Genomic DNA, 24,234 nt, shown 5'->3' with positions numbered 1-24,234 from the left:
GGTGGGGGTTTGTTCCCTCAGGTTTTTCCGCCCATATCTCCCCAGAGCTCGCCCGTTCCTGTCAGAGAGACCATTTTGTCTCTTCACTATCCCGGCCCGCACGCCCCTGCGGGGCCGGTGTATGTGCCTATGTCTGACTGCGCTGGCTGTGTATTGGCGTGAGGGCTGGCTGGGCTGCCGCGGCTGAGTCGTTCAGGCAGCCAGCCAGCCGTCCGTCCCCTCAGCCGGCGGCGGGCGATTTGAAACCCTCCCTTCCCTCCGCCTCAGGCGGCGGTGGGGGGGGGAGGGGACAGCGCGCGCCAAAGTTGGAGAGGGGGGGGGGCGGGGGGAGCAAGTCAACGGTTGCGGCTCGCGCGAATCCCCAACGGTCCAAAGGGGCTCGCGCTGCCCGAAGGAAGCCAACGGCGCCGCGGCGCGGTCCGAGCCAGTCCCTAGCGTTCCGCCGAGGCAGCTCAGCTGCTGCTGCCGCCCGTCCTCCCGCGCCCCCTGTTGGCCGGCGGGGGAGGCGGGGCGGACTCGCTGTGTGGGATGGCGGGATTGTGTGTGTGTGTGGAGGTGGGGCGGCCTGGTTCCCTTCTGGCTGGGCTGCGGGGGAAGATTAGGAAGCTTCCTCGTGCGGGCAAGGAGAAGAAGGGAGGGGGGAGCGAGTAAGTGCAGGCTGGGGGGCCCTGGGGGCAAGGCTTGGCAATGTGCTCACTGATGTTGCACGCCCAGTTGCATGCACGCTACAGCCCTGCAGCCAGGCGGGTGTGATAAACCGCTCTGAGGCGGGCCAAGCCATGACACAGGCTAGGGCAGCTGAGGCACCACATGCAGATGCCAGATACTTAATTTGGGAGAGGACCAGTGTCTGTTCTGGGCCCTTAAAGGGAAGCTCCAGGGCAGCACAGACAATGGGGTCACCAGCTTGGTTCATCTCAGCCATCTCCATCTCTATACCCTGTGCCTTCGTGTTAGATCGGTCCCCACTTGCAACGTGCCACTCTGCACAATTCCCAGGAGCAGGAGAGGCGTGGGAAGCAGATAATCAGAGCATGCAGCTCACAGAGCCTCTGGAATGGCTTATTATAAAGTGGGAGTTCCTCTTTATAGTTCTGCAGAAAAGGACCCCTGGGGGTTACAGTGGACAAGAAGCTGGATAGGAGTCCACAGTGTGCCCTTGTTGCCAAGAAAGCTAATGGCATACTGGGCTGTTTTAGTAGGAGCATTGCCAGCAGATGGAGGGAAGTGATTATTCCCCTCTATTTGGCACTGGTGAGGCCTCATTTGGAGTACTGTGTCCAGTTTTGGGGCCCCCCACTACAGAAAGGATGAGGACAAATTGGAAAGAGTCCAGCGGAGGACAACAAAATGATTAGGGGGCTGGGGTACATGACTTATGAGAACTGGACTTGTTTAGTCTGCAGAAGAGAAGAATGAGGGGGGATTTGATAGCAGCCTTCATCTACCTGAAGGGGGGTTCCAGGGAGGATGGAGCTAGGCTGTTCTCAGTGGTGGCAGATGACAGAACAAGGAGCAATGGTCTCAAGTTGCAGTGGGGGAGGTCTAGGTTGGATAGTAGGAAAAACTTTTTCACTAGGAGGGTGGTAAAACACTGGAATGGGTTACCTAGGGAGGTGGTGGAACCTCTATCCTTAGAGGTTTTTAAGGCCTGGCTTGAATCAAAGCCTTGGCTGGGATGGTTTAGTTGGGGTTGGTCCTGCTACAAGCAGGGGGTTGAACTAGATGACCTCCTGTGGTCTCTTCCAACCCTAATCTTCTATGATTCTTACTCCCTGGACACATTTGTTTCCTATGCTGGGGCTCCCTTCCCTCCTGCCTGCATCTTCCTAGGACAAGTGGGTTTAGGGTGAGCCCCTGCATTTCAAGAAAATAAAGAACTGTATGAAAAATATAAGCTTGTGTTTATATTTTTAGGGACAGTACCTAATGGGTTTTCATGCCTGGTACAAAATCAGACATTTGTAACATAAAGTATGACCCTTTGGAATAATTATTGCTTGAAAAAATGCTGCCTGATCAAATGTTTCTTTTTGTTAGCTAGAGAACATTTGACTTTAGGCATCAAATATGGATGGTCCATTACAATACACTACTGGGTGGGATGTCATTGTAGATAGGTTTGAATCTTCCAGCAGTGGTTACACCCACTGTAGGAATCCCTACCATCCAAACCAGCTTACCCTCAGGCTTTTGACCAGAGGATGGCTTTCCATCTCAATTCTGGGCTCCCTAATGGTGTCTCCAGCTTTGCTCGGTCAGCATCCAGAATATCATTTCTCACCTGCTCACTCTCAACTGCTGGGTAGGTGAGTTGAGAGACCAGCAGTTGAGACTTCCTCTCTTTCTTCCCTGGTTGATCCCTTGTCACACTCTCTTTGGTTTCTCCATCAGCTCCTGCTCAGTGCGCTTGTTACATGAGAAAAGAGTCAGCGTTGGGACTGTGTGGTGAGGGACCATATAGAGAAGGGAGAAAGGACCTGCAGCATCAAGCAGTGGCGGAAGCAACAGTTGTCTTGAGTCCCTTCCATCTCTTGAGCAGTCCATGCGGATCAGGAGAGCTGAAAGGGGCAAAGTCTAGTGAGTCATGAGACAGAGGAAAGTTGTGAAGTTGTTAGACGTTGAGGGAAGAGGTACAGAAAAGAATGGGACAAAAAGAAGGGAAAAACTTCAATGGAAAACTTCAGAAGAAGAGAGGAGCTCTTCACCCGTCAGAGGAAGAAGAGGGAACTGACAGTGAAACCCCTGCAGTGGGGGAGGGACTTGTTTGCCCTCTGGAGACACGACCCCTGAAGAAGGCAAAATAAAAAGCATAAACTTCATTTTCTATCAAATTTGATTACCAGCTTTACAGTAGCTCAGGGTTAAGCAGGTCTGCTTCCCCCTCCTTTCCAGAAGAATGCAAAGACTGCAGCTGTGGCTGCACTGGGGCTATAAGGGTGGGATGACTCTTTGTGACCAAAGAGTCACTTTATAGGTGCAGGGATCAGCTGCATTCTAGTCCAGAAGGCCTTGTCTACACGTAAAAGTTTTGCAGCCTTAACTCTGTTGGTATAGTTAAAGCAGCAAAAATCCTGTTAGGCAGATGAAATTATACTAGAGTAAAAATGCTTATGTCAGTATAGCTTATTCCTGTTTGGGGAACAAAATATACTAGACCAGTATAAAGAGCTTTATGCCACTATGACTGCATCTACACTTGGGCTTAATTGTTTGTAAAAAATCACACTCCTTAACTACATAAATTGTCCCATAAATTAAAGCTTTTTAAGTGTAGATCAGGTCTAAGAAGCAGCAGCAGAGGTGTGATCTTGGGGGGTGGAAAAGGAGCTGAGAAGATAAAAAAAGGAAGAGAGGGGAGAGGTAAGGCAGCTGTTGAGAAAACACAAGGTATCAGGATAGAAACATGAATGATGATAGGAAACAAAAATCAAGATGGAGAAGAGGGACTAAAAATTCCCAGAAAGGAGCAGGAAAGGCAAAAAAGGAAAAATTCAAACAAGTTGCTGAATTTTAGAGTAAAGATTATTTGTTTCTTTCAGTTAAGACTTTAAAAATAGACAGGATCAGTCTCCTAAATCTGTAGTGAGGTCAATGGCAGCCAAACTTTAGTCTTCTATTTTTTAATTTCTTGGCCTAACTGGATTGGTAACAGTTTAAAACAACTGACTCGCCCTAGAGAGAAACAAAGCAAGAAATAATCTGTGTGTGTGTGCACAAGACAGACCTCTGACCCACAGCCAAGAATTAAATTACAACAGGGTATACTATGCAAAAATATTGCTTTTTAGCAACTAAAATATATGTTAGTGCTATGAATAATTTTGGAAATAACAATCAAAGAAACTAGAGGTGGAAAAATCCTAAGTAATACATGCAAATATGCTTCTCCACTTTTCACAATCACCAAACTACAGGATTTCCCGCTTAATCCAGAGGTTCCTTCTCAAAGTTTTTTTGCTGGGGCCCTCTCTGAAAATATTTCAGGCTGTGACGACCCCCCACAAAAAGTGATACCCCCCCAAGCCATGCCACCCTTACCGGCATGCACTGGGGCTTATAGCTTGTGACCCCTCTATAATAACCTCGCAACCCCCTGTGAGCGGTCACAACCCCCTATTTGAGAACCCGTGCCTTAAACCAATACAATTTATGGAAGGAAAAACAGCAAAAAAAGATGTGGGGCAGTATACTTTATCAATTTTTTATTCATTTTAGAGTCTCTCACAAAACATTTTACTTTATAAATCACGATGGCCTGTTTGCAAAGACTCTCTCACTGGATTAGTAACAACCTGTTAAATTTAACAACAGAGTGAACATCAGGAATGAATTAATCTGAAACCTCTTTGTAACCACCTCAGCTACTTAATTTATGTTCTTGAGACACAGAAATGTTCCATACACCATATGCAGAAGGGGTAGGGTGGTGAGTGTGGGGGAGATTTAAGCATTTTTTTACAATGAAGGTTCTGTTCTCAGTAACCTGATTCCAGAATTTAGTTGGCTCAGGCCATAGCAGCAGAGCCTACAGCAACTCTGGATAAAGGGAAAGGGTTTTGAATTCAGTGGAGTTGGAATAGTTGTGTTCCATCCGTAGGTTCAGAAGGAAGGAAAATGAAGGTGAGGAAGAAGGTTTTGGACTTTGACAATTCAAACGTTATGTGTGAAGCTCAGCATGACATGAGAGGGAGTAGGGAGACAAAGTAGGATATTTTTAATAACTGGAAAAAGAAGAAATATTGAATGAACAGGTTTGTGACATAAAATATCAAACGGATCTTCCTGCCATATCCGCAATATAGATTTGATGCACGGAACACCATTCTGTTAATTATTTATTATTAATTTTTACAAGTAATGTCCCCAGATGAGCTAGTGGCTGTACAGACAAAATTGAAAGCAAAATTCCTGCCCCAGAGTTGCATCTATTTTTACTTTTTGTGGAAAGAACATACAATTCATTAGATTACATTCCTCAAAATTTAGTCCAAATTTGTCTTTACTGAATTCTATAGTGTAAATTTAACCATTATTAAAAAAGAGTATATCTGAATGTTATAAAAATGTAGTACAATATGTTAAAGAATGATTAATTCTATCCGAAGTTATTAAAGGCAATTAAACATTTCATTTATACAATAGTGGAAGATTAAGGGATATTACTCAAATTAAATCTGCTCTCATAGTGGATTTTTTCCAGTCCTGATTCTCTGATTGTAAATTTTCTTCTGCACCACCTACCCTGCTAATGGATTTTTATTATCTATATCTGCTATCTCTTGAAGTGGTTTTGTGGCTTCAACTTGGACCTACCTACATTTATCCCTAATCTCTCCTCAGATATATTCAAAATGAATTCCTGATTGATGGGTGCTTCATTTCAAGACCAGCTCAGAATTACATTTGTTAATCTTTTTTTATTTATTGGGAAAGATAGAGCATCACTCTAAAATAATCTCTTAGGAAATCTTTTTTATTTTTATTGTTGAATGTTTCTCAATTCCTCTTTCTTAATTGCCTGCTCTTTGCCTCCAGCTAGTATTCATAGATCACTCAGCAGAAATACCTTACTGGATGAGTAAGACATTCTCCATCTTTTCTTTTCCCTCACCTGACAATGTATGTCTTTTTTGCGATTTTTGTCGTAATAAATCTACTCTAAAATTTGGAGATCTCCACGCAATGCTATTAAAGCAGCCCTAATGGCAAGGTCATGAAGTAGCCTTTGTAAAGAATAAGGAACACACTAATTGGTTCATTTATAAGAGAAGGACAAGTGAGCCTTTTTAAAAACAAAAAAGTACAAATTTACTTCATGATTATGCTTCTGATCTCCCTTTACTTCCATCCCTTGTTTTGATCTTTTCAGGGATGATCTTTTATATGAGACCAAATATTTTTATCATGGAGCACTGCTCAACAGGTTGATATGGGGTAGAATTAGTTTTGTGACTCTTTGACATGAGCTGAACATTTTCCTACTCCACAAGTCCTTTCACCTCTTCAATATTCAATTTAGCTAGCCCCTTGTGTCTTGTGGAGGTCTGGGGAGTCTCAAAGGTCCTGCATGGCAGTGACCTCCCCTTCTGGTCATAGTGAAAATTTCAAGAGTGATGTGAAGATGCTTTCTAGTGATACTTCCAGCTACTACTTGATTGGAGAGCTTGGAACCTAGATCTGGATCCAACACATGATTACTCACTGATCTGCCATGAGATCAGCTGGCTGGTCTTCAACACCTATCTTTCAAGTAATGAAATATCTTTGAAGATGGCTGATATTCAGAAGTATGGTTTGCTCCTGAATAACTTATTCTGTTTCTAAAGTGCTACCTCTGCAAACCCTCCCCTCACGAGATTAGGTGGCATTTTATATCAATGCAGATCAACATGCTCTATGACAAAAGTATCCGTTTCCTTTGTCTTTATTTTTTTCATAATTTTTTTTCTCTGATTTGTTGATGTTGCAGCAAAAACACACTCAGGAGTATGGAAAGATCTTCAAGTCTCACTTTGGTCCCCAGTTTGTAGTGTCCATTGCAGATCGAGACATGGTTGCTCAGGTTCTCCGGGCGGAAGGTAGAACTCCACAAAGAGCTAACATGGAATCCTGGCAGGAGTACAGAGATTTACGAGGGAGAGCTACAGGACTTATTTCTGCGTAAGCATAGTCTTAATTTTTTTCCCTTCTTAATTTGTATTATCAAAGCATGTTAATCTTCTGAAGTACCACATAAATCAGCCTAGAGTTTTTTCATTTAGTATATGACTGGTTTCAAGAAGAGTTATCTCTCTCTGAAAGCTTGCATGTAACATGACGTTCTGTGTGTGGGTGTATGTGGGTAATTGTCCTTATGAAGCATTCACAGTAATGAATGATGTAATGTGTTTATCCAAAAGAGAACTAATCTTTTTATGAGTCTTGGCCATTGTCTTTGTTTGATGAGATAAAATTGCAGTAGCAAAAGGTTTTATATAGTGAAAGACTAATAATGCATTTAATATTCACATTACACCAAAATCTCAGGGTTAAGATACAGGCCAGAGTCAAAATAATGGCTCCTTGTTGATATATTAGAGGTGGAAAAGGTATAGAGAAGGGTAACAAAAATGACTAGGGTATAGAACAGCTTCTATACGAGAAGAGATTTAAAAGTCTGGGACTGTTCATCTTAGAAAAGAGATGAGTAAGTGGGATATGATAGAGGTCTATAAAATCATGAATGATGTGGTGAAACTGAATAGAGAAGTGTTATTTACCCCTTCTTGTAACACAGGAATGGGGGTCACCCAAAGAAATTAATAGGCAGCAGGTTTAAAACAAACAAAAGGAAATATTTCTTCACACAATGCAGTCAACCTGCAGAACTCGTTGCCAGGGGATGTTGTGAAATCTGAAAGTATAACTGAGTTCCAGAAAGAATTAGCTAAATCATGAAGGTAGATCCATCAAAGGCTATTACCCAAGATGATCTGGGATACAACTCCATGCTCGGGTGTTCCTAAATCTCTGCCAGAAGCTGGGACTGGATGACAGGGGTTGGCTCACTCAATACTTGCCCTGTTCTGTTCATTCCCTCTGAGGCACCTGGCATTAGTCACTATCAGAAGTACGGATACTGGGCTAGATGGGCCATTGGTCTGTCCCAATAAGGTAGTTCTTATGTTCTTACTTTGTTTTGCTGAACAGTGGGTCCATAGTGTAAGATTTGGAAGGTGCCACTTATTTATTATTATTATTAGTAGTAGTAGAATCATAGCCTCAGAGCCTCATCATGGACCAGGACCCCATTGTGCTAGGTGCTGTGCAAACACAGAACAAAAGGACAGTCCCTATCCCAAAGAGCTGACAATCTAAGTATAAGACAAGAGACAACAAGGGGTAGAAGCCAGACTGAAGAGGGTCTGGGATGGAATTGGAGAAGAGGAACTCCAGACAAAGGCTCGTAAGCAAAGTAAACTGTCATGGAATAAGAGGGAAGGTCCTCTCCTGGATTAGTAACTGGTTAAAAGATATGAAACAAAGGGTAGGAATAAATGATCAGTTTTCAGAATGGAGAGAGATAAATAGCGGTGTCCCTCAGGGGTCTGTACTGGGACCAGTACTGCTTAACATATTCATAAATGCTTTGGAAAAAGGGTTAAACAGTGAGATGGCAAAATTTCCAGATGGTACAAAACTACTCAAGATAATTAAGTCCAAAGCTGACTGCAAAGAGTTACAAAGGGATCTCGCTAAACTGGGTGACTGAGCAACAGAATGGCAGATGAAATTCAATGTTGATAAATGCAAAATAATGCACATTGGAAAACAATCTCAACTATATATATAAAATGATGGGCTCTACTCTAGCTGTTACCACTCAAGAAAGAGATCTTGGAGTCATTGTGGATACTTCTCTGAAAACATCTGCTCAATCTGCAGCGGCAGTCAAAAAAGGTTGGAAATCATTAGGAAAGGGATAGATAATAAGACAGAAAATATCATATTGCCTCTTTATAAATCCATAGTACACCCACATCTTGAATACTGTATGCAGAGCTGGTCGCCCCATCTCAAAAAACATATATTAGAATTGGAAAAGGTACAGAAAGGTGCAACAAAAATTATTAGAGGTTGTGGAACAGCTTCCCTATGAGGAGAGATTAATCAAACTGGGACTTTTCAGCTTGGAAAAGTGTCGACTAAGAGAGGTATGATAGAGGTTTATAAAATCATGACTGGTGTGGAGAAAGTAAATCAAAAAGTGTTATTTACTCCTTCACATAACACAAGAACAAGGGGTGACCCAATGAAATTAATAGGCAGCAGGTTTAAAACAAACTTAAGAAAATATTTCTTCACACAATGCACAGTCAACCTGTGGAACTCTTTGCCAGAGGATGTTGTGAAGGCTCAGACTATAACAAGCCAAAAAGAAATAGATACATTCATGAAGGATAGGTCATCAATGGTACTAGCCAGGATGGGCAGGGATGCAAAACCATGCTCTGAAGTGTCCCTGGCCTCTGTTTACCAAAGCTGGGAATGTGCAACTGGGGACAGCTCACTTGATGATAAACTGTTCTGTTCATTCCTTCTGAAGCACTTGGCACTAGCCACTGTTGGAAGGCAGGACACTGGGCTAGATGGACCATTGGTCTGACCCAGTATCGCTGTTCTTATGTTCTTATATTGTAGATAATGTGTTCAATGAGCTTAGAGATGAACTGGAGAAGGAAGATGGGGCAGTAGTTGGAGAGGCAAGTGGGGTCAAGGGTGTTTTTTTTTTTAAGAAAAGAGAGACTAAAACATGTTTGTATGATGAAGGGAAAGAGCTGGAGGATAGTGAGCAGTTAAGGAGATGAGTAATGTAGAGGATGAAAGTGGGTACAAGGGAGATCAGGAGATAGAATAGGATGATGTCACTGGGGCAAGTGGAGGGATTGGAGGAGGAGATCAGAGAGAAACTTTTGTATCTGTGACCAGGAAGAAGGAGGACAGAATTTTAAGTGGTGGAAAGGAAGGCAAGCTGAATGGGGGAAAATCACATCATATTTTGTCAATTTTTTCGTGAAAGACATCGGCAAGATACTCTGCAAAGAAAGAAGTGGAGGCAGGAGGATAAGAGAATTTGAGGAATAAATCAAAGGTCGTGAAAAGGCGATGGGGATTGCAGAAGTCCTTGCAATGGGAAAGGAGGGCAAAAGAATCAAGGGTGGAGGAGAGAGAGAGCAATGGAGAGAATCAATAACCATATCAATGGAGAAAAGGGAAGAGAGGGTTGAGCGCAGAAGAGAAGTCATCAATACTGGAAGTCATGGAAAGGCTGAGTGACAGAGTTTGAGAGAGGGCTAATAAGCAATGTTGAAAGAGACTAGATAATGGTTGGAGAGAGGGAGCTCAGCAACAGAGAAATCAAAGAGAAAGCAGTGCTTTGGTCAGACCAAGTCAAGTGAATAGCCCTTTTTGTGAGTGGGATAGTTGAACCAGGGCTGCAGGTTGAAAGAAGACGTGAGGGTGAGGAAACATGCAGCTAAGACGGTTGGATGGCTTATCAACCTGAAATCACCGAGGGATGAGAAGGATGAGTATGGTGGATTGTGAGGAGAGGAAGAGAGAGAGCCAGAAATCAAAGTCGGAGAAGAAGGCTAATGGGCAGGAGTTGAGTGGATCGTAAATGATAAGCAACATGGACAGGGAACGGAAAGAAGAGTTGGATGCAGTGCTGCTCAAAAGAGGAGAAAGGTTGGGAAGAGGGAGGGGTTGGAAGCAGCAGGAATGGGAAAGAAGCCTGACATCCCCACCACAGTCTTATCCAAGGCTGGAGGTGTGAGAGCGATGGCCTCCAGAAGAGAGGGCAAGTTTCACAGGCCATGCCAATTGAAGGGCTCCAGGTCTCTGTGAGAGCCAGGAGCTGGAGGGAGTGAGATATGAAGAGGTCATGGATGACTGAGATCTTCTTTAGAGATGGAGTGGGCATTCCAGAGACACCAGGAGGCAGTGGGGGGAGTGAAATTCCTCTCTGGGCCAGTAACTTTTTTGTAACCTACTGCAGCATCATTCCAAGTAGAAGACTTTCAGGGGGAATATTTATGCAAATAATTTAAAATATGTTTTCAAAACTGTTGGTTTGTCTGCTCAAATAACTGTAAGAGAGACAAGGTGGATGAGGTAATATTTTTTATTAGGTTAACTTCTGTTGGTGAAAGAGATGAGCTTCCGAGCTTACACAGAGCTCTTCTTCAGGTCTGGGAAAGGTACTCAGAGTAAATACAAGGGTAGAACAGATAAGGAGTTAACACATGTTACAAGAGGCCATTCAATGTGAAGTGGGCAGATAACACCTCTACAATCAGGACAAAGGCATGTTAATGGGTTACAGATTGTTGTAATAAGTTATAAATCCAGTATCTTTTTTAAGTCTATGATTTTGGTGTCTAGTGGAGCTGTGAATTTAAATTCCCAGGCTCATCTTTTAAAGATGCTGTGCAGGTTTCTTTTGAGGATGAGGACTGAGAGGTCAGATACAGAGTAACCATTTTGTGAAAGTTGTTTGCCCACAAGCCAGTGATATGGTGTTTTTGCCTTTTATCATTTTTCTGTGTGAGTTCATTTGAAAGTGTAGTGATTGTCTTTTTTCAGCCACGTAGTTTTTGGGGCATTTAATGCACTGGATGAGGTACACCACATTTTGTGTGGGCATGTGTAGGACCCTTGAATCTTAAAAGGTGTATTCTGGGGGATGTTGATCATCATAGCAACCGAGATATGTTTGCAGGTTTTACATCTGTTGTTATGGCAGCAACTTGTGCCACTCTTGCAACATGAGTTGGTATGTATATGTTAACTTCTCATCTGATCCATCTTGTACTTACCTGTGACACACTGAGTACCTTTCCTAGACCTGAAGAAGAGCTCTGTGTAAATGCAAAAGCGTGTCTCTTTCACCAACAGAAGATGGTCCAATAAAAGATATTACCTCACTCACAATGTCTCTCTAATATCTTGGGATTAACATGACTGCAACAACACTGCAAACAAATAAAGAATTGTAATACATCCATCACCATCTAGATACAGACACTGTTGTCACAAACTAAACTGCATATGCGAGGCATGGAAAATATAAATCAGGACCTTAAACTTCAAAAACACAGGTCTCTGTATATTTGAGCTAAAAGAGACTCTCTTCTGGCTATAAGAAATGCCTCCAACAACCTGAAAACCAACATTTCAGTGTGTCTGATTTACTCCAGCTACAGACCGTGGTATAACAGACACATTATAGTAACTGAGTTAGCATGAGCCTGTTCAGCTCACATATTCTAAGTTATATAATTCTTAATATATTAATGGTTTGTGTTGAACTTCTCATACGTGTAGGCTGTTAGGACTCGAAAAGAATACCATTTGTCACAGAAAAGGTAACTTCCCCTAGATTTGGAATAACCAGGCTTGATATGCCAATAACAGGATTTGCTATATTAGAACAGACCATTGGTTCAGGATATCTGGTTATGCTGGATGTTTTTGGGAGAAAAGCACTAAATCTATATAAAAGAAAACAAATTAGCTAAGATAAATATATATATTTAAAATTTCATTTTAATGGGAAAACGTTTGATACTTTTGCAAACCATAATCTCTTGATGTGTTTTGCTGGTCAGGTGTTGTATGTGAGACTAAACAATTACCTGAAGGCACTTCCAGAATACTGGTAGAAAAAGTCCTACAGCTCTAACCAGTACACATTAATTAACTTACAAACTTGATTCCATACTGTAACAGTGAGGTGAATTAGACAATGGAATGACTTGCCACTTTCAGTAAATACAGAATAAAAAACATAGGAACGTATTACTTGACATACCAGTGGCTGCTATACTCCCTCCCGGTAGTGGTTCCTATTTTACCAATGAATTTATCACCTGCTAATGAGAGACTCATTTAATTCATGGACTTCCTGCCCAGCTAATGATTGTCAGGAAGAATTGTGTATAGACTTTTTAATTATTTCTTCTAGGGAGGGGGAACAATGGCTAAAAATGAGAAGTGTACTAAGGCAGAAGGTCCTGAAACCCAAAGATGTGGCTATTTTCTCTGAAGGAGTCAATGAAGTCATCACAGATTTAATTAAGAGAATCCACGTTCTCAGGAGTCAAGAGGAAGATGGGGAAACAGTGACCAATGTTAACAACCTTTTCTTCAAGTATTCCATGGAAGGTAAGAAACAGACCATATAATATCTGGACAGAAAATGAGTGCTAAACTATGTGATTATAATTAGGCATTTTTATCATAAATGGCCACTGTCACACTCAAGCTAACTTAAAGAAATCAGAGTGCTTGGTCCTAGAAATGCTGCACCTAAGTAGCTCCTACTTCAGCTAATGAATCAGTAGCATTCTTTCATCCGAGTCAAAACCGATCCCTTGAATTAAGTCTTGCTACTGAAGTTCCTGCCTATAGACAAAGTGTAAACCCAAGGTCCTGACCACTTGTAATCATCCAAAATCCTATGGTATTTCTCACAAGTGCAGGGGTGCTAAGTTTCAGTATACTTGCTAAATTCCAGACCAAGGAGTCACATTTGGCCTAACTAAATTCTGTCTGCAGTTTCAACAGGGAAAAATATTTTTCTTCATTGCCTACATCTGCCTACTATGTGTTCTCTTACTTCCTTTAAAAGCATCTGGCTACTGGTGGAGATAAAGATCTCCAGTGCGATCAAGTATAACAATTCCTATATTCTTGTGCAACTGTTGTGTAGTATTGTTTTTGTGCATTTAAACATTTGTTTTATTCCTTTCCTAAAATATCTGATTTTCAGCAGTGGATGAATTATTTTTTATTTGATTTATGTTAATATTATTAGTTTTTGTTTTAAAGTTTCACGTGGTCCTTTAACTGAAACTGCGTGAACTAGAGAGACAAGGTGGGTGAGGTAATATCTTTTATTGGACCAGCTTCTGTTGATGAGAGACAAACTTTTGAGCTTACACTGACCTCTTCTTTGGGACTGGGAAACTTACTCAGAGTGTCACAGCTAAATACAAGATGGAACAGATTATTTAGTGTAAGTAGTTAATACATATTTCCAGGGACCATTCAAGGTGAAGTGGTCCGTTTACACCTGTCAAGTCATAGGGAGGAAAGGAAGTTGGGGGGGGGGGGAGACAGGGGAAGCGGCTGGGGAAGGGTTGTTAGTGGGTTTGTAATAAGCCATAAATCCAGTATCTGTTCAGTCCATGATTTTTAGCAAAGTTTTAGCAAAGTTATGAATTTAAGCTTCCAGGATTGTCTTTTGAAAGTGTTATGCAGGTTTCCTTTGAGGATGAGGACTGATAGGTCAGATATAGAGTAATGACTCTGTGAAAAGTGTTCACTCATAGGTTATAGGGTGTTTTTGTCTTTTATTATTTTTCTTTGTGAATTCATTTGAGTGTGTAATGATTGTCTGATTTCACCCACATAGTTGCTATTGGGGCATTTAGTGCACTCGATGAGGTACACCACATGTTGTGATAGGCATGAATAGGACCTATGAATCTTGAAAGGTGTGTGTCGGGGATGTTGATCATTGTAGCAGTGGAGATACACGTGCAGGTTTTTCTTCAGTTGTTCTGGCAGGGTCTGGTGCCGCTTTGAGTTGGTGTGTTCTGGCCTGTGGGGAGTTTGCTTTTGATGATGAATTTGGAGAAGTTGAGGCTCTTTTTGAGGTTTGAAGGCCAGAAGAGGAGGTTCAGGAAACATTTCTTTCAGGATGGGTCCCCATCGAGGATGGGTTGTAGTTTTTTGATGATACTCCATATGGGTTCCTATGTGGGGTGGTAGGTGACAACCAGAGATGTGCAGTTGGAGGGGGTTTTATTTCTATACTGAAACAGGTTCTCTTGGGCCATTTGGGTAACCTGTTCCATGAGGCAATGCTCTTCTCTGATGAGGTATCCTTGTTTGGTTGAAGGCAGTTTTGAATGTGTTAAGGTATATATCTTGGACTTTCTCCTAAGAGCATATTCTGTGTTAGCTGAGTGCCTGGTTGTAGGTAACAGATTTCTTGGTATGTTTGGGGTGGTTACTGGATCTCTGAAGGTAGGTGTGGTGATCCGTGTGCTTGTATATAGTTGTCTGTAGGATTTCATTGTTGTAGCTGATTGTGGTGTCCAGGAAGTTAATGCTAGTATGGGAGTGTTTCAGAGAGAGTTTAATGGATGGGTGTTGGTTGTTGAAGTTGTGGTGGAAATCTAATAACGGAGTTTGTTGTCTGTTCAGAGGATGAAAATACCATCAGTGTATCTCAGGTATATGATAGGTTTCATGGTTTGTTTGTCCAGAAATTCTTCTTCAAGGTGGCCCATGAAGAGGTTGGCATATTGCGGAGCCATCCTAGTACCTGTGACTGTGCCGTGATTTGGACAAATTATTTGTTTTTTAATGTAAAATTAGTATGGGTGAACATGAGGTAGATGAGTTTGGTTATGTGTTTGGGGTGGCTATCTGATGGTTGTCCATTGTCTTGTAAATATTTGAGGCAGGCAGTTATGCCGTCATTGTGACGAATGTTGGTGTATGGTGAGGTGACAGCCACAGAGGCATGGATGGTGTTCTGAAGGAGGTTTTTAACGTTGTGGAGTTTGTGAAGGAAGTTAGTTGTGTCCTGGAGGAAGCTGGCCCTTTGTGTGGTGAATGGTTTGAGGATGGTTTCTATGAATCCTGATCTTCCTTCAGTAAGAGTCCATAGCCAGATATGATGGGTCTGCTTGGATTTCCTTGTTTGTGTATCTTGGGAAGCACGTAGAAGGTCTGTGGGTGGGTTCATGGGGGATGAGTTTGTAGAATTTCTCTTGGTGTTTGGGAAGGATTTGATGATATCTTAAATTCTTGGGTAAATTGTGTTGTGGGGTCTTCTTTGAGTTCTGCATGAACTGGTGTTATAAATATTACAAGATGGATTCTATCACATAATACCCATCTTAAGAAAATCTCATTTAAATGAAATCTCTCTCATATGCCTAATAAAGCACTGTGTGTTTGCCTGATGCTTAAAATATTGGCACTTTTTGCTGAGAACTAGCTGACTCATTGAGATTTGTAACCACTTCCAGCATTGCTGATCTATGAAGCCACTGTCTCAAATGGCTGACTACTTGGTAAGCTAACCTGGGTCTATGCTAACTAGATAATGTCTAAATAGTATAATCCGCTAAGTACCAGCTGTCTTAAAGCATTTTATCCTTTAGAGCCATGGACTCTCTCTAATTGATAGGTGAATTAAATTCTCTAAGTTCCTTTGAATTTTCATTCTCGTCCTCTACCCTGCACATTTTTACCTCAAATCTAAAGTCAACTTATATTATAAATTATTTACATTCTGAAATAGTTTAGACCTAGAATTTTACCCACCTAAAATATGCATTTAAGATACTATCTGTTTTTGTCAACATTAATTGTTTCACTGCTGATCATTTTAGCAGAAACATCCAGATAAGGAGATCTGTTGGTTGAGAGTGCTGTCATCTTTGACAGTTTAAAAATGACAGCCATCCTTATGTCACAGAATCTCCTGAGTGAGATGAATGGAACAATTCATGCCTCTCACAACTATTGTTTCAGGCCGTCTGGAGACTCAGTAAAACAACATTTCATTGGTTACACTTGATTCAGATCTTCCAGGTTTTCTTCACAATGATGAGAATGAGAAACATTTTTTTTAAATGAAAGCCTACATTCTGGCACAATCTATTCAATAAGAAGTCTGAATTTGGTTATCGTAATTTTTTATGTTTCTTGAAAGCTCTGGTTAAGAGTCCACAGAAAAGTGACATTTGTGTGGGTGCTTGGTTTTGTTTTAGTTTTGTTTAAAGAAAGTTAGGAAAATATAAACATGAGTCAAATATTGGACTGTAAATTCCATGACTTTTCTTCTGTGCAGGTGTGGCAACTATTCTGTATGAATCCCGATTGGGTTGCCTGGAAAACAACATCCCACAGAAGACTGTGGAATACATTGAGGCTCTGGAGTTGATGTTTAGCATGTTTAAGACCACTATGTATGCAGGGGCAATTCCCAAATGGCTTCGTCCATTTATTCCAAAACCCTGGAGAGAGTTCTGCAGATCCTGGGATGGACTCTTCAAATTTAGTAAGATTTAATCATAGAAATTTCAACTTTGTCTCTAGCTGCTGTCACTGTATTTGAATAGAGCTTGTTGCATTTGTACCCTAAAATTATAGTAAGATACTGGGGAAGAGAAAGAAAAAGAGGAAGAAACTACAGTGGGCAATATTAAGGGTGGTACAATAAGAGAAACTAGATGGACATTTAGGCTACATATCAGAAAAAACTTCTTGATAATGGGATCTATTAGGTTGTGGTGCAATGTTCTTTTAAGAGGAGTGGTGGAAGCCGCACTGATGGGGACAATTGAAATTAGCCTGAACAGAGTGCTAGGAAAAGTATTTTAGGAAACAGTTCTTTATTGGCTAAGTGATGGACTGTGCAGCCTAATTGATCTTTTCCATCTCTGTCTTCTCACTCTCTTATCACTCTCAGCAGCACGGGAGAGATCAGACCCACCTCCCGTACCTCCACCTGCTGTAGGAAGCTCTGAGGTTGGGCAGCAACCCTGGAGGTTCCTGCAACCAGAGGAGGCTTCCGATCTCCTTGTGCTGCTGGGAGCATCCCAGCCTGGCCATAGCATGGGAGAGATCAGAAGCCTCTTCCAGCTGCAGGATCCTCCGGGGCTGCTGCCCAGCCCAGGAGCTTCCTGCAGCAGAGGGAGGTATTGGAGGTGGGTCTCCCCCATGCTTCTGGGAGCATCCCAACCTGGCCGGGACTAGCAGCTAGGGGTCCCTGGCTGGGGCCCTTCCAGCAGCACAGGGAAGATCTGATTTCATGGGGAAGGGCCAATTTCACAGTCCATGATGCATTTTTCATTGCCAGGAAATTGGTAGGCCGTTTGGGTAGTTCTCTGAAAACATCCACTGAATGTGCAGTGGCAGTCAAAAAAGCTAACAGAATGTTAGGAACCATTAGGAAACAGATAGATAAGACAGTAAATATCATAATGCCACTATATAAATCCATGGTGCTCCCACACCTTGAATACTGGGTGCAGTTCTGGTTGCCCCATCTCAAGAAAGATGTATTAGAAATGGAAAAGGTACAGAGAAGGGCAACAAAAACGATTAAGGGTATGGAACAGCCTCCATATGAGGAGAAATTAAAAAGACTTGGATTGTTCAGCTTGGAAAAGAAATGACTAAGTGGGGATATGATACGTCTATAAAATTATGACTGCTGTGGAGAAAGTGAATAAGGAAGTGTTATTTACTCCTTTACATAACACAAGAACAGGGATCACCCAATGAAATTAATAAGCAGCAGGTTTAAAACAAACTTAAGGAAGTACTTCTTCACACAACATACAATCAACTGTGGAACTGATTGCCAGGAGATGTTGTGAAGGCCAAAAGTATAACTGGGTTAAAAAAAGAATTAAATAAGTTCGTGGAGGATAGGTCCATCAAAGGCTATTAGCCAAGATGGTCAGGGATGCAACTCCATTCTCAGGGTATCCCTAAGCCCCTGACTTCTAGATGCTGGGACTGGACACAGCAGATGAATAACTTGATGATTGCCCTGTTCTGTTCATTCCTTTCAAAGTGTTTGGCATTGGCCACTGTCAGAAGACAGGATGCTGGGTTAGGTGGACCATTAGTCTGACCCAGTATGGCCATTCTTATGTTTTTAAGTAAAAGTTTGAAAAATATTCAATTTAGAAACAATTTTTCCAATGTTGTCTATTTAGTCCCTTATTTTATATTACCAGTTCATTATTTATTTTCATCTGTTCTGTTGCTTGTTCCTCAATTGATGTCAGAATCCTCTGTTAAGCACTTGTCCAAAACTTACTCAATTTAATGGAAGTTTTTCCATTGAATTCAATGAGTGTTGAAATAGGCGCTCTGTGACAAAACAATCATCTTTTCAACTGACAAAATGAGGAAGCTGCTGATGAACTCTTAAGAAATACTGAGTACATATCATGAAAATATACCTATTACTTAAAAAGAAAAAAAGAGGGAATAAAAATAAGGGAATGTATGGCAAAAGGTTTGAAACATTTTATTTACAAACATTTCAATGGCCTATAATTACTCTGAGGAAATGAAGCCTTGTTTTAATATTTCTAATTTAAAATTTGGAGGTATCAAAAATCCTGCAGAAGTAGTGCTAGGAAACTGCATAAGTCTGCATATATTTCATTAAGATTGTGGCAGAATCTTCTTTTGCTACATGCCCCCAAATGCATACTTTTTGGGAGAAGATTTGAGATTCTTTCAGATTATTTACTATAAATCTGTCATATGGCTGGAACTATATTGACCGATAGTAATTAAAGATGAACAATATCTATCAGGAAATCAAGTCCATACTCCTACCCATATAAAATTATTCCCTACAGCACATTTTTAAATGCTTTAAAGGATTCACTTGATGGGGCTTCTACCATTTCCCATTGTGGAATACCCCTCTCCAAAAAAAAAACAAAACCGAAAACCTCTCTCCCCTGCAAACCTCTGATTAATATGAACAGCAGCTGAACAAAGTTGCTGAAGAATCCAATGTCTTTGATTTCAGCTTTCTTTGTCACATTGTTTCTTTTCTGTGGTAGCACCTGCTATGATAAAGGAGTTAAAATATAGGTGAAGATTATGTGCTTTACTAAGGCCACCTGTTTGTGTGGTTGTGTTTGTCTGTATGGTCTTCATGTAAGAATATGCTAATTATGGTTCTTTTTTCTATGAGGTCAGCATCTGACCAATCTGTGGGGTGGTTGTGGTATGACCTACTGGAGGTGCCTTGTTTGTAATCACCGAAGTATAAAGCGGAAAGAAGGGAGGGAAGAAAAGAAGGGCTGAACAATGATCAGGGGATTTTTTGTGTGTGTAATTTAAAAGGTCAAATCCACGTTGACAACAAGACAAAAGATATTCAGTCCCAATTGGACCGAGGAGAAGAAGTAAAAGGTGGGCTACTCACCTATCTTCTAATGAGTAAAGAGCTAACGGTGGAAGAGATCTACGCCAATATGACTGAAATGCTTCTGGCAGGAGTGGACACAGTAAGCTTATTATTATATCATTTTCCTTTTCGACAGTTTGATTGCTGTATAAATCCACTCCATTGGCATCCTAACATCAGTGTTGTGTAAGGATTTTTATGCATCATAAATTGCATGTACGAATCACAGAATTATAGTAATAATGGAAAATACTTACTAGTTCATGTAGTCCATCCATGGAAGCCAAAACATACTCGCTACCATGCAATTTAATTTTGAACTTGGTACCACCTTTTTCCTATGGGACACTATTCTACAGTCTAATAGAAATAAATGTAATTGTTAGTTTTTCTTAATTTTTCCTTTTCTAGTTTGTGGATGGAATAAATATTTATTGTCCCTTTGGAAAGACTGCAGTAAGCAAAACTATTGAGGGTCTCTATTAAAAAAGAATAGGGCAGTAACTGGCTTGTAGAATTTGCTAATGGATTTGATATATGTACAATTAATCATTGAGAGACATTATAGGTCAGATATCTGGCCTCTGTTAAAGTCCCTTTGTGGCACTACACTGATACAAAGGGACCTTAGACCACCCATAAAGGGGATGATGTGGAGTCATTAGCATGGAGGAAGCTTGATCTCTGTGCCATCTTTCTACCAGTCCTCCTGGTTCAGGTGACATGACAGGGTCTGGTGGGAGCATTCCAAGGCAGGGAGAGGGCATGATGGAGCTGGGGGAGAGGCTAGCATATGAGGCACATGTTGCCTAAGGAACCTAGACCAGTGGTTCTCAACCTTTCTGGACTACTGTACCCCTTTCCAGGAGTCAGATTTGTCTTGTGTACCCACGTTTCACCTCACTTAAAAACTACTTGCTTACAAAATAAGATATAAAAATTCAGAAGTGTCACAGCACACTGTTCCGAAAAAATTGCTTACTTTCTCATTTTTACCATATAATTCTAAAATAAATTGATTGGAATATAAATATTGTACTTACATTTCAGCGTATGGTATATAGAGCAATATAAACAAGGCATTGTCTGAATGAAAGTTTAGTTTGTACTGACTTCACTAGTGCTTTTTTAATGTAGCCTGTTGTAAAACTAGGTAAATTTCTAGATGAGTTGACGTACCCCCTGGAAGACCTCTTTGTACCCCCAGGGTTCCATGTACCCTTGGTTGAGAACCACTGTTCTAGACAGTTCAAGTTAGAACAACCCAGTGGATTAGAGATGAGGACATCATAAAGGTGGTTTTAGAGCCACCTTTGCCTACTCCTGCCCCACAGCCTGGGCTCAACACAGCTGAAAATTGCACCCGAGGATTGGGTTCATCCACTGAGATATAAATGAGCTGTGTGCTAGAGATTGTAATTAAGCAAGCTTTTTGCTTCAAAACCTAGAAGGATTTGATGAAGATACACAACTCCATACAAGATTGTTTGCCAGTAACTTTGAAATAAAAAGCCAGTTCATTTGCTGCTAACTGGATTCAGTTTTATCTGGGTGTGAGAGCAGTCTGGAAGAATTCAGGATGGTTGGAGAAAAAAGAAACTTTATGACCCGCAGAATAAAAAGCATATGTAAGGGCTTATTTCTGTATTGAGAATTACTCAGTTGATTAAGTTTTCCAGAGACTTATGAACTTGGTGAGCTTTTTGTTTTTTTAAAAATAAAGCAGAATTTATTCATTCCATTAGTTTTCCAGTCCTTCAAAGCCCTAATTTTCCACTTTTAGGCTGAGAGTTTCCATTAAACCAAAAGGGTAATGTACTAGTTCATGACAACAGAGTCTGTGTTTGCATTTAATACAGCTTTCTCTGCTGGCAATGATCATTTTATGAGAAACCAGTGCTTCTGACTTCTGGTACATGAGAGAAGTGGAGGGAGCCCTGTTTCCCCACTGCTGGCATTTCAGGTTTTGTTACACCATGGAAACTGAAGGAGCTCAAAAGGAGTATTAAAGACTTTGAATAAATGTGTAAAGCTTTTATTTGGCTTCCAAGCATTTTGGCTGTTGTAGCTCAGAGACAGTTTTGAAGAGAATGTGAAGGAGCTGGGAACCTGAGAGGAGACACAGTTTATATCACAATAACTGCTGTGTGTAGTTTGGCACAGCTGTCAGCCTCTTCAGAGAAGAGCAACCCAGAACTGAGCTCTAGTAAAAGACAATTACTCTGGATGTTATGCGAACAAGCAGGGGCACCATTTCAGATTTTGGGTGGGTGGGGAGAGTAACTTTAACCATGATTCCAGGAGCTACTTAGGCACCTGAAAACACTAGCTTTTTTGCAAATAATAACTTAGAATTAGCTGACAGAAGCACTGTATTTAATTCCTATAAAAGAAAGGAAATTAAATAAATTTTAGACCCACTCAGCTCTAATACTAACATGTTCTGACATATTATGCAAGTCACTTAAGTAACACTGGTTAGGTACAAAATATTCTTACTTTGTTACTAACCCTTGAATACAGCAAGTAAAACAATTGTAGAAAAATCTAGATTATTTTCTGTCATTTAAGCTACTTACTTTTTGCAGTTTACCAGGCTTGGAATAGATCATTTAACTTTTGGAGACATCCTACTAGGGTAAGGTCCTGTGAGTTTCTACTGCACCTGCCTGGGGCTCTTTGGGTCTTACCCCACTCTAAATAATAGACTAGAAATTACTTTGAACAGGAGTGAAACTGACACTTTCAAGACACTTTCACTTCTGTTTAAAGGCTAGTTACTTTCCAGAAGGCTCTTAAACACAACAGTACAATGACTGAGTTGCAGTTCGCACAGGAGAATATTTAAAACTAAACACGAAGAAAATTCCACATTTTAAAGTTGAGAAAAAATTGAGTTTTATTTATTATTTAGAGTTTGTATATATGTTTTTTTTAAAGTACCATTCTATGTTTGGACACTGTGCCTCAGTTCCCATTGCTATAAAATGGGAATAATAATGCCTGCCTGCCTGCCTGCCATATGGCATTATAAGGATTAGACTGAGATCTGTGGGGCAGGAATTGGTCCTTCTTAATAGTTTGTATGGTGCCTAGCACAAAGGGAGACTCCTACTGATTAAGTTCTTTGGGCACTACTGTAACATTACTTAGCTGTTGCGATGCCTCCTAGTGGTAGCTGCAGGGGATTTACCTGGTGGGTGGGATGTTGGTGGAGTACAGGTTGATCTCTGTGTTGGCCAGCAGCACAGCCTTCATCCCCCGCAAGCTCAGCATCTGCTGGCAGAATTTGCAGCACAGCCTGGACACACACCTGTCCTTGAAGCTGCAGCCGCTAGGGATCGTGATGGCTCTGGACCAGAAGGGGCTGTCCCTGATCTCTTCCCAGGGAGAGGGGAGGGTGCTCCATGCTTCTCTGAGAGCAAACGGACCCCAAGACCCACTTAGCTGCTCCTAGCCTCCCCCGTCTTCATTTCCCCTCCCTCAGGATCCTTGCACCAGGAACTGTTCCCTCTCAGCTGCTCCTCTCACACTCACTGTCCCCTCCCTCAGGGCACAGCCCTATGCCCTCACCTCTCCCTTCCCCTGGAGACTGACTCCCTTTTCCTATCCCACTGGCTCCCCTAGGATCCAATGCCACTGGGATCCCTATATTTCCCTCTCTTTCCCACTGCCACTAGGTGGAATCCTGTGACTCCCTCTGCTTCCCCCACCACCACTGTGGACCCTCTGCTTCTTACCCCCACCCACCACAGGGTACTTTATGCTCCACCCTTCCACCCTGACACCTTTGGGGGCACTATTTTCAACATTGTGTCCCATTTTTGCAAATAAATACAAACTGAAAAGGTCACTGTCATGTGAAATTTTCTCTCTGATTCAAATTTTGTAGTTATACTAATAGAAGTATTTCTATAACATTTTTTTTACCAATGTACTGTTGGCAACCCAAAATTTCCAACATTGTGGTAGTGCTTAGTTATAGCTTTTGTATTACATATATCATTTTGTTTTAGCTTGCTTTTTCTGTTGCTGTTTGATCTTTCCCTGGTAGAAATATGGAGGAGGGTTTGTTTTTGTTTGTTTGTTTGTTTTTCCAGGTGGAAAAGGGCTGAAGTAGAGGATGATGTAGCCTGATTCCATGCCCTGAAGCCCAGATGTTACTCATAACTGTTTTATAACTGTGTATATATATAGTGACTCCTCAGCTGAAAACTGCTTGTTTTTCCTGGCATTGAATTAAATATTTGTAGCTACTTTCATTATTTGTTTCTTTTTCTTGATGATGTTGGCTGTTTCTTTCTTAGACGTCTTTTACTTTGTCCTGGGCAACATACTTGTTGGCAAAGCATCCCGAAGTTCAGCAATCTGTGTATGAAGAGATAGTCTATAATCTGGGAAAGGATCAAGTTCCCACTTCAGATGACGTTCCCAGATTACCAATGATTAGAGCCCTGCTCAAAGAAACCCTGAGGTAAGTGAAACTTTTAATGATCAGCTTGCAGTTGTCTGTCAGTTTCTTTCTGATTATAGTGACTCTTGTGTCCAAGCTAAAATATGTATTCAGTTGTTGGTGGCTGCTATTACTTTTATTTGTTGTATCACCAGTGTATTCAGAGCAATTTAATTTAATACATAGCACCTATATAGTGCTTGATATTTTCTACGTGCTGTATAATATTAACTAATTAACGCTCACAATGTTCCTGTGAGGTAGATGA

The 24,234-nt window shown here is 41.2% G+C and overlaps 1 protein-coding gene across 1 annotated transcript in view; it reads left to right on the top strand.

Annotated features, from left to right (window-relative positions):
• Nucleotides 1-24,234, top strand: part of CYP27C1 (cytochrome P450 family 27 subfamily C member 1) — a 32,898-nt gene that overhangs the window by 1,258 nt on the left and 7,406 nt on the right. Inside the window, 5 exon segments of the mRNA XM_067570081.1 lie at nucleotides 6,473-6,663; nucleotides 12,509-12,708; nucleotides 16,418-16,627; nucleotides 19,450-19,613; nucleotides 23,821-23,987. Coding sequence (XP_067426182.1) covers nucleotides 6,473-6,663; nucleotides 12,509-12,708; nucleotides 16,418-16,627; nucleotides 19,450-19,613; nucleotides 23,821-23,987 — 932 coding nt within the window.

This window comes from Emydura macquarii, unplaced genomic scaffold (assembly GCF_026122565.2).
Source record: "Emydura macquarii macquarii isolate MOO-44397 ecotype Brisbane River unplaced genomic scaffold, CSIRO-AGI_Emac_v2 contig_2988, whole genome shotgun sequence".
Classification (NCBI taxonomy): Eukaryota; Metazoa; Chordata; order Testudines; family Chelidae; genus Emydura; species Emydura macquarii.
This window is presented reverse-complemented; position numbering and strand designations above follow the sequence as displayed.